The 11713-nt window shown below is 45.1% G+C and overlaps 1 protein-coding gene across 4 annotated transcripts in view; it reads left to right on the top strand.

Annotated features, from left to right (window-relative positions):
* ANO3 (anoctamin 3) overlaps nt 1-11138 on the top strand; it is a 680216-nt gene extending 669078 nt beyond the window's left edge. For all 4 annotated transcript variants that reach the window (XM_075325490.1, XM_075325493.1, XM_075325491.1 and 1 more), the window contains one exon: nt 10944-11138. In XM_075325490.1, the coding sequence (XP_075181605.1) occupies nt 10944-11126 (183 nt within the window). In that variant the 3' untranslated portion in view covers nt 11127-11138. The remainder of the gene's footprint in view (nt 1-10943) is intronic.
* Nucleotides 11139-11713: the final 575 nt, after the last annotated feature.

The raw sequence follows: 11713 nt of genomic DNA on the forward strand, positions 1-11713 counted from the left end.
AGCTTGTCTGGCTGAGATTAATGCGGTTATACGTAATTCTGCTCCGCAGGTTACGTCTTTGACTTCCCAGGCGTCAGTTTTTTCTTCCTACGCCATGAACGCAGTTTTAGACTCTGCTAGCCGTACAGCGGTGGCATCTGCTAACTCTGTGGCAGTCCGCAGGGCCATGTGGCTGCGCGAATGGAAGGCAGATTCGGCCTCCAAGAGGTTCTTAACCGGTTTGCCGTTTGCTGGCGACCGATTGTTTGGCGAACGATTGGATGAGATTATTAAGGAATCTAAGGGAAAGGACTCCTCCTTACCCCAGTCCAAACCAAAGAGACCTCAGCAACGACAGATACAATCGAGGTTTCGGTCCTTTCGTCCCTCCGCCAAGCCCCAATCCTCTTCGTCCAGCAGGCCGGAGAAAGGCCAGAGGAACTCCTATGCGTGGCGGGCTAAGTCACGCCCCCAAAAGGCCGCAGGAGGCACTGCTTCCAAGGCGGCCTCCTCATGACTCTCGGCATCCCTGAACCGCATCCTCGGTCGGTGGCAGGCTCTCCCGCTTTTGCGACGCCTGGTGGCCACATGTTCAAGACCGATGGGTGAGAGACATTCTGTCTCACGGTTACAGGATAGAGTTCAGCTCTCGTCCTCCGACTCGTTTCTTCAGAACATCTCCGCGCTTCGCCATCAGGGACGAACACCTTCAGTTCGTGGCATTGCCTTTCGGCCTGGCGACAGCCCCACGGGTGTTCACCAAGGTCATGGCATCTGTTGTGGCGGTCCTACACTCTCAGGGACACTCGGTGATTCCCTACTTAGACGATCTTCTGGTCAGGGCACCCTCTCAGTTGGCGTGTCAAAACAGCCTTTCCGTCGCTCTGGCGACTCTCCAGCAGTTCGGATGGATCATCAACTTTCCAAAATCCAAGTTGACACCGACCCAATCACTGACGTACCTTGGGATGGAGTTTCATACTCAGTCAGCGGTGGTCATGCTACCGCTGGACAAACAGCTTTCTCTGCAGGCAGGGGTGCAATCTCTTCTTCGGGGTCAGTCACACCCCTTGAGGCGCCTCATGCACTTCCTGGGGAAGATGGTGGCAGCGATGGAGGCAGTGCCCTTCGCACAATTCCATCTGTGGCCACTCCAGTGGGACATTCTCCGACAATGGGACAGGAGGTCGACCTCACTCGACAGGAACATCTCTTTCCCTTGCAACCAAGACGTCACTTCAGTGGTGGCTCCTTCCCAACTCTCTGTCGCAGGGGAAATCCTTCCTACCCCCCACCTGGGCTGTGGTCACGACGGACGCGAGCCTTTCAGGGTGGGGGGTGGTTTTTCTCCACCACAGGGCTCAGGGAACCTGGACTCCGGTAGAGTCCTCCCTTCAGATCAATGTTCTGGAGATAAGAGCAGTGTATCTAGCCCTATTGGCCTTTCATTGGTGGCTGGAGGGCAGGCAGATCCGAATCCAGTCGGACAACGCCACGGCCGTCGCGTACATCAACCACCAAGGCGGCACTCGCAGTCGTCAAGCCTTCCAGGAAGTCCGACAAATTCTGCAGTGGGTGGAAGCCACAGCTTCCACCATCTCCGCAGTTCACATCCCGGGCGTAGAAAACTGGGAAGCAGATTTTCTCAGCCGACAGGGCATGGACGCGGGGGAATGGTCTCTTCACCCAGACGTGTTTCGAGAGATCTGTCGCCGCTGGGGAACGCCGGACGTCGATCTCATGGCGTCACGGCACAACAACAAAGTCCCGGCATTCATGGCCCGGTCTCAAGATCACAGAGCTCTGGCGGCGGACGCATTAGTTCAGGATTGGTCGCAGTTTCGACTTCCCTATCTGTTTCCTCCTCTGGCGATGCTCCCCAGAGTGCTGCGCAAAATCAGGTCCGACTGTCGTCACGCCATTCTCGTCGCTCCAGATTGGCCGAGGCGGTCGTGGTACCCGGATCTGTGGCATCTCACGGTGGGTCAACCGTGGACGCTCCCAGACCACCCAGACTTGCTGTCTCAGGGCCGTTTTTCCATCTGAATTCTGCGGCCCTCAACCTGACTGTGTGGCCATTGAGTCCTGGCTCCTAGCGTCCTCAGGGTTATCTCAAGATGTCATTGCCACTATGAGACAGGCCAGGAAACCAACGTCCGCCAAGATCTATCACAGGTCTTGGAGGATCTTCTTATCCTGGTGCTCTGACAAGGGTTTTACTCCCTGGCCCTTTGCCTTACCCACTTTTCTTTCATTCCTTCAATCCGGAATGGACAAGGGTTTGTCTCTCGGCTCTCTCAAGGGACAAGTATCGGCGCTTTCCGTATTTTTTCAAAAGCGTCTAGCCAGGCTTCCGCAGGTCCGCACGTTCCTGCAGGGAGTTTGCCACATAGTCCCACCTTACAAGCGTCCGCTGGAACCCTGGGACCTCAACAGGGTGCTAACGGCTCTTCAGAAACCACCTTTCGAGCCGCTGCGGGAGGTCTCTTTATCACGTCTTTCGCAGAAGGTGGCTTTTCTAGTGGCAGTTACATCGCTCTGTAGAGTGTCGGAGCTGGCAGCGCTGTCATGCAAAGCCCCCTTCCTGGTTTTTCACCAGGATAAGGTGGTTCTGCGTCCTGTCCCGGAATTTCTCCCTAAGGTGGTATCCCCGTTTCATCTCAATCAGGATATCTCCTTACCTTCATTTTGCCCTAATCCAATTCACCAATGTGAAAAGGATTTGCACTCGTTAGATTTAGTGAGAGCACTCCGGCTCTACGTGTCTCGCAAGGCGCCCCTGCGCCATTCAGATGCGCTCTTTGTCCTTGTCGCTGGCCAGCGTAAGGGTTCGCAGGCTTCCAAGTCAACCTTGGCTCGATGGATCAAGGAACCGATTCTTGAATCCTACCGTTCTTCTGGGCTTCCACCTCCTTCAGGGTTGAAAGCCCATTCTACCAGAGCCGTGGGTGCGTCCTGGGCACTGCGGCACCGGGCTATGGCTCAGCAGGTGTGTCAGGAAGCTACCTGGTCTAGTCTGCACACTTTCACGAAACACTATCAGGTGCATACCTATGCTTCGGCAGACGCCAGTCTAGGTAGGCGAGTCCTTCAGGCGGCTGTTGCCCACCTGTAAGAGGGGGTCGTTTTTCGGCTCTTTTTATCGTGGTATTCTTTTACCCACCCAGGGACTGCTTTTGGACGTCCCAATTGTCTGGGTCTCCCAATGGAGCGACAAAGAAGAAGGGAATTTTGTTTACTTACCGTAAATTCCTTTTCTTCTAGCTCCTATTGGGAGACCCAGCACCCGCCCTTGTTCCCTTCGGGCTGTTGTTCTTTTGTGTACACATGTTGTTCATGTTGAATTGTTCTTTTGGTTCATGGTTTTCAGTTCTCCGAACATCCTTCGGATTGAATTTACCTTAGACCAATTTATAAGTTTCCTCCTTCCTGCTTTTGCACCAAAACTGAGGAGCCCGTGATGCACGGGAGGGTGTATAGGCAGAGGGGAGGGGTTACACTTTTTAAAGTGTAATACTTTGTGTGGCCTCCGGAGGCAGAAGTATACACCCAATTGTCTGGGTCTCCCAATAGGAGCTAGAAGAAAAGGAATTTACGGTAAGTAAACAAAATTCCCTTCTTTAGGGATGGTTCTATTTTAGGGATGGAAGATTCCTCACTGCGTGGCCCAAGATAGACAAAGGAAAATACGACACAGGTATCAGTGACAATATAATACAAAAGCAGCTAACTCCAGAAGTAATTGCAGATGTTACTGCTGAATTCGAGACCAAATTAACTGAGAGCCACCCCAGAGATGACTACAAGGAGCTGTTGCAGTTGGTTCTCCCATTTGTTGGATCGCTAGACGGCAATGTTGTGGGTTTTAGAACTCCAGGAGCCATTCATCACGCTAGGTGGATGGCAAAGGCTATTTACTGCTTAAAAATGTTCATTTTTCATCGTCAATTTAAGATGTCTAAAGAAGAAGAAAGTTCTGTGCGTGCCATTTCTGTTTTCATAGTTAAAATTTATTGTAAAGCTTGGTTCAATGCTCCAAAAGCTCATCTTGCGCCAAAGCAAGATTTAGGTATTTTGCATAGTCTGTTAGACTATAAAGAATGTGACAACAACATTGCAGAAATAGCCCTGACAAAATTTTCGAACCATTTGTGGTATTTGAATGCAGAGTTGGTGGGATTATCGTTTTTTGATACCACCATTACAGACGATGAAAAGTTGTTAATGGCTAATAAATTGCTCAGTAGCACAGATGAACCATCAGAGCACGCTAGGGTTGTAAATCCAAAAGTTAGGAAAGAAAAATTAAAAGAGGTAGTTGATTGAGGATTGGTAAATTTACTTACCCAAGAAACATTTACATTCTTTGACCGATTTAATATAAAAACAGATTTCCTAAGACAAAATCCAAACACCTGGCCTCAAAATAATGACTTCCAAGAAGGATTGAAAATTGTCAAAACATTAAAAGTAGTTAATGATATGGCTGAGCGAGGTGTTAAATTAATAACCAACTTTAACGACCTTCTGACAAAAGATGAAGAACAAAAGCAATATGTCCTGCAAGTTGTAGGCAAATGCCAAGCATTATATTCTGACGTTTCAAAAACTACTTTAACAAAAGCTCTAGAATAGATTAGATAACTATGTAAAATTAGCAACTCATGTAGGTACTACATCTGTATCTTTTCTGTGTCTGTTTTGTATGTATTATATACCTCATTTTTATATTTTAAAATAAAAAATGTCATTAGACTTATCAGTATTACTTGTTTTTTTGGTATATTTCTACTTTAAACTCAAAAATATACCAAAAAACCCCAAAATTTATCACTTAATAACAAAATATACGAAGTTTTCTCCTAGTGGTACCAGGTCACGTTCTTGGGGCTAAAAGCTGTTGTAACTCAGTTTGACTTAAAATAGCAACAATTATGTATAAAATATTAATTTTGAAGAACAACATTAGCTTTCTTTTGAGATATTAAGCGTGTTTTTATTATTTACCGTTCTGGAGTTATGGCTCCATATGTCAGCTTTTTGGCCAAAAATTTGGATTTTTTTCAAACTTTGAGCGACGAGCGGCACGGGTTAACGTCATTTGATCAAGCTCAAATTTTGGCTCTCTCAATATCGGAAAGGGGAATCGTTTTGTGGAGTCCAAACGGACAAAATTCTGACATCGATTTTTTGCGGTCACCCTAGTACACACTGTTAGGTTTCTCCGGTGTTGGCAATGGGAGTCAGTGCTTATGTGACTGCAATAAGTGATTTCAATACTTCCAGCTACATCCCGACTGTCCGGCCTCACTCAATACACGTCTAGTCGGAATGTGACTGCATGTATACAAATCACATTTTTGCAGTACCGCTCCAACCAGCTCCCAATTTTGGCACCAGAGCATCCTGACAGTGCGCATAGAGTGACTGTTGGCTTTAACTGACACCTGGACAGTTAGGCCTGGGAGATTTTTCCTTTTTTTCCTCCCATTCTTCCAAGAGCCATACATTTTTAATTTTCCGTCAATATAGCCATATGAAAGCTTGTTTTTTGCGGGACGAGTTGTACTTTTGAATGACACCATTCATTTTGCCCCATATTGTACTGGAAAACAGGAAAAAAATTCTGAGTGCGGTGAAACTGCCAAAACAAAATACAATTGTATGATTGTTATTGGGGTTTTTTATTTACTATGATCACTAGTTGGTAAAACTGACCAGGCATTATGATTCCCCAGGTCATTATGAGTTTTAGATACCAAACATGGATAGTTTTACTTTTATCTAAGTGGTAAAAAATTCTAAAGTTTGTCAAAAAAAGAATTGCGCTTTTGTTGCCATTTTCCAAGAACTGTATCGTTCTATTTTTTGGGGGATTGGGAACTCAGTGATGGCTTATTTTTTGCATCTTGAGCTGCCATTTTTATTCATTCCATTTTTTTGTAGATGTGATATTTTGATCGCCTGTGATTGCATTTTAAATCTGTGGTGACCAAAAAACGTAATTAAGCGTTTTGGATTTTTTTATTTCCACGCTGCGTACCGATCAGATTAATTCATTTTATATTTTGATACATCGGGCATTTCTGATTCAAATATGTATTTTCTATTATTTTTTTATTTTTAATGCGGCAAAAAGGGGGTGAATTGAATGTTTAGGTTGTTTTCTTATCAGATTTTTTTAAACTTTTTTTTTACTTTTTTTTTTATTGATTTTACTAGTCTTTTTAGGGGACTTTATGCCTGTACTATCCGATTGCTTCTGCTGTTCAGAGCAATGCCCTGGTTAGGAGAGATGCTGTATTACTGTGAATGCCAGCGCTCTGCTTGCATTCACAGGAAACACGTCATGGCAGTGACAGGGTTCAACACCTGACCTCATGCTACCTTGCAACCCAAAGGCAGCAGGGAAAATTGCAATCCCCACTTGAGCATGTTAGAACATGTTGTCAAAGTTTGACAGTGCCATCTAAGGGGTTAACAGGCACGAGTGGATCAGAGATCCATCCGTGCCTGTTACCTGCACGTCTGCTGATCAGAGTAGCAGACATGTGACGGGAACATTAAAGGGAGAGGTAAGTCCTTGGTCATGAAGTTGGTAATACTACAGCCCTATGGATGATAGTATAAGCAAGCAGTTATACAGAAAAAATGATCTACTATATAAAGCTGTGTGTGTGTGTGTGTGTGTGTGTGTGTGTGTGTGTGTGTGCGTCCGCTAAAGGAATCCGTACCATCATATTTACAATCACAAAATTTTGCACAGATGCCTCATTTGATTCAGAGAAGGTCATAGAGTATATTTGAGGGGAAAATATAACCCCGCGCTTTTGATTTTGATTGGTTGCTAAAGGCAACAAAGGACATTCTAAATATAAAGGCAGAGTCACTCTTGCGTAAGACTCACACAAGCATTGCACTCAGCCCCATTTAAGACAATGCTGCAGCTCAGATCTGCAAGTTTTTCTTCAGCCCTAAACGGATTGATTAAAAAAATCACAGCATGCTGTGATTGTCTGCGAGAACCATGTCACTCACACCCATACAAGTTTATGGGTGCGAGAAAAATATTAGGCTATGTGAACACACTGCGTTTTTAAAAAACGCATGAAAAAACGCATGGTTTTTACCGCGTTTTGGTGCGTTTTTGGCTGCGTTTTGCTGCGTTTTTGCTTACTGCGTTTTTCTGCTTTTTTTTGTCAGTGAACATTGCCATTAAAGATTGTTGAAAAAAAAAGGTCTGATGTCATTTCCTTTTTCCATATGTTCTTCATTCTCCACTAGTGTATGCAGGAGAGCAGACAGCTGCAGTACTACAAGTCTCAGCATGCTCCATCCAGGACTGTATGCTGGAGGGAGAGTCAGGGGGAGCAGACCTACAAGGCTCAGCATACTCCATCCACTAGTGAATGCAGGAGAGCAGACAGCAGCTGCAGAACTACAAGGCTCAGCATCCTCCATCCAATAGTGTATGCAGGAGAGCAGACAGCAGCTGTCGAACTACAAGGCTCAGCATCCTCCTTCCAGGACTGTATGCAGGATTTCTTTGCTCCCCAAACAAAAAAAATGATGTGGGCTTCGCCATATTTTTGTATGCTAGCCAGGTACAGCAGGCAGGTACGTGCTGCCCCCAACCCCAGCTGCCTATTTGTACCCGGCTGGAATCCAAAAATATAGGGAAGCCTTTTTTTTTTTTATTTCATGAATTTCATGAAATAATTAAAAACAAAAATGACGTGGGCTTCGCCCAATTTTTGAGTCCAGCCAGGTACAACTAGGCAGCTGGGGATTGGAATCCACAGTGCAGGGTGCCCATGCTTTCTGGGCACCCCCACTGTAAATTGCAGTCCGCAGCCACCCCAGAAAATGGCGCTTCCATAGAAGCACCATCTTCTGGCGCTGTATCCAACTCTTCCAGCTGCCCTGGTGACGGGTAGCTCGCTGGGTAATAATGGGTAATAATGGGGTTAGAGCTAGCTGTATATTATCAGCTGGCCCTAAGCCCGAAATTCATGGTGTCACGCCAATATTAGACATGGCCACCATGAATTTCTAGTAAAGATAAAAAAAACACAACACACAGAAAAATATTTTTATTAGAAATAAAACACAACACAATTAGTGACTCCATCTTTATTGAAATAAAGAACCCCCCTCCGCCGTCCAATCCGGATCCAAAATCATCTGATCGGTTTGCTGGAAGGCAAAGCAATCAGATGATGTGTCAGATTCTAGGATGTGAATCACATCACACATCAGCTTATTGTATAAAAGCCGTTTATACAATCAGATGATGCATCAGTGCAAAAAAAAAAAAATACTCACTTATGTGCTGATTACCGGCAGGTCCTGGAGCGGAGTTTGATCCCGTCCGATCACTGCAGGAGCTGCCGGTAATCAGGGATGAAGTCTCCTGACGGCATCTGCTGACAGGTTAAGCCGGCCTGGCGCCGGCGTCACCGCAAGACTTATGATCAGCTGATGCGTCAGGTGACCGCATCAGATGATCAGCGCCAGGTCTTGCAGCTATTGGAGGTGTCCCGGCCGTCTGCACACAGCCGGAGTGGCGGAGAGGAGCTGGGAGCGGACATGGCACCGGGAGTCTGCAGACAGGTGAGTATGACATTTTTTTTTCTACTCTTCACTTTTGTTTTTGCAGCTGCCGCCACCTCCCGTCCAGACATGGCGCCGCACGGGAGCTGACATGCACAGGACTGGAGGTGGATGCAGCGGTGATGGTACCGGGAGGATTCACGCTTCTGTGTTTACTGACAGAAGGAATCCTCTTCCTGTACATGTCACTTTACTGCCCACACCTTGCGTTTGTAGCTGGTTTTAGTCATAGAAATGCACTAAAACGCAGCTATATTTGCAATTTGCTGTTTTCATTGCGTTTTTGAACATCTCATTGAACTCAATGGGTGAAAAACACAGTGAAAAATGCAAAAATAATTGACTTGCTGCATTTTTTGGGCACCACAAAAACGCAGCTAAAAAAAACACTGTGTGCAGACAGCAAAAATGAAAACTCATAGACTTTGCTGGGGAGGCAAAGTCATGCAGTTTTCTGAGCAAAAACGCACCCGAAAAACATGCGAAAACGCTGCAAAAAATGCACTGTGTGAACTTACCCTAAGATTGCACTCGAATCTCATTGAAGTGCAGTGTGATATACGCACAGGCTGACAATGGAGGAGATAGGGAGATTAATCCTTCCCCCTCCTCCGCAGCTGTGATGCGATCTCACGATCGGATCACAGTTGCATGACACTCGGACTATGCTCATAGCAGAGCCTGTGTCGAGGGTCATTAGCATATTGCATCCGAAGCACTCACATCAGAAGCGATATGCAAGTGTGACTCTGCCCCAAGACAGTTTATGTGTCAGCTAATATGATTTTGGTTGAGAGCCAGTTAGAGAGACAGAGTCAGGGAGAGGCAGAGCCAGAGACAGTCAAAGTCAGAGACAGAGTCAGACAGAGAGACAGATGCAGAGAGACACAGACAGAGAGACACGGACAGACAGAGACAGATAGAGAGAGAGAAAGACGAACAGACAGAGAGAGATAGACAGAGAAGCAGACAGACAGTGACACAGACAGAGTCATGCAGACAGACACAGACAGACAGAGGGAGACAGGCAGAAAGACACAGACAGAGACAGACAGTGACAAACAGAGATAGACAGACGGAGAGAGACAGACATAGACATAAAGACAAACACAGAGAGACAGACAGATAGAGAGGGAGCCAGACAGAGAGACACAGACAGAGACAGACAAACACAGACATACAGAGACAGAAAGAGATAGACACAGAGAGAGACAGACAGAGACACAGACAGAGAGAAAGACAGTCATAGATAGAGGGGGAGACAGAGAGACACAGAGAGACAAAGAGACACAGACAAAAATAGACAGAGAGACACAAATATACAAAGAGGGAGACAGACAGAGAGACAGACAGAAAGAGAGACAGAGAGAGACAGACAGAGAGACTCAGGCAGACAAAAAGAAAGACGGACAAAGACACAGAGAGAAAGAGAGACAAACAGACACACAGACGGAGAGACAGACAGAAAGAGACATAGACAAAGAGAGACATACAGACAAAAAAAACCAGAAAGACAGTTAGAGAGACAGAGACGGACAGAGACGGAGTGAGAGACAGAAACACAGAGAGAGAAAGAGAGACAGAGAAAGAGACAGAGAGAGAAAGAGAGACAGAGAGAGACAGAAAGAGGTGAACAGACAGAGAGAGGTGGAGAGACAGAGAGGTGGACAGAGGAGAGACAGGGAGAGAGAGACAGAAAGACAGTCAGAGAGACAGAGACGGACAGACAGGCAGACAGGGAGCGAGAGACAGAAACACACAGAGAGAGAAAGAAAGAGACAGAGAGAGACAGAGAGAGAGAAAGAGAGAGACAGAGAGAGGTGGACAGACAGAGAGAGACGGACAGAGGAAAGACAGGGAGAGAGAGACAGAAAGGTAGAGACAGAGAGGGAGACAGACCGAGAGGGAGAGTGGACGAGAGACAGAGACACTTAGTTACTATCCCGGGCAACATCGGGAAGTACAGCAGCTAGTGCTTTTAATAACTTTAGTACTCAAAGCATTGAGAACAATATATATCAAGCAATAACCATTTTATAACACCATATTATATCAATATTAACCACAGATCACTACGACACTCTGGGCCAGCAAGGACACTATGGAAGTACTTTCACTAACCCCTTAGCTATTCTATGTAAACATTTGTAGTATATGTATAAACTGGAAACACATATATAACATAGGGTGGAAGGAAAGGAGGGGAATTCTGTTATCTTTGTATTGAGACAAGTTGAAAGTTTAGGTTTTGTCCCAATATTGTGATAATGTAAACTAATCTGAAATTAGATTTTCCAATCATTCTTATTTCACAATACACACTTAATATTATTGGCATTTTTTTTCCGCAGCACCTTGTGTTTGGAATAAAATCCTTTATTGCTTACCTCATCCCTGATATGCCAAAAGATCTGTGTGACCGAATGAGGCGAGAAAAGTATCTGGTCCAGGAGATGATGTACGAAGCTGAACTGGAGCATCTACAACGAGAACGAAAAAAGAACGGAAAACAATATAACCATGAATGGCCTTAAGTGACACTATAAGAATAAGAAAAAACACTTTGCACTTACAAAAAAGCAACCAAGATTTTTTAAAAAAAAAGGGGTATAATCTAAGAAATCTGCATTTTATTATTCACTTATATCATATACTGTATGTATACATATATATATATAATTTGTCTACCAGCCATATATGAAATGAAATATATATGGTGTTGGCGCACTGATGCAGTGAAACATTTCTAATTGATGCAGTGTTACGGGAACTAAAGTGTTTCCAGTGACCTCTGTCAGGTTTTTAACTGGAAACCAGTCTACCACATATTCTGAGTTTTTTATATGCCCACATCTGCTTTGTATGTGAGCGAAATGCCGCCTCGCTTTGTATCTACTAATATCTCACATGGCTGCTCTAAACTTGTAGATGTCATTGACCTTCATTGCCACCATGGCTGATCATGTAGGAGGTCAGCACTACAGCCAGTCTTTATAAAATGATATTTCCTACAAATAATAAAAAAAGAAATTAACCATTTTATAGATAGATGTATTTGTACAAAAACCCAACACTGAGGACTGCGGATGACATATCAAAGTTCTCCTTAAGACTTGCATGA

Source organism: Anomaloglossus baeobatrachus, chromosome 10, assembly GCF_048569485.1.
Source record: "Anomaloglossus baeobatrachus isolate aAnoBae1 chromosome 10, aAnoBae1.hap1, whole genome shotgun sequence".
Classification (NCBI taxonomy): Eukaryota; Metazoa; Chordata; class Amphibia; order Anura; family Aromobatidae; genus Anomaloglossus; species Anomaloglossus baeobatrachus.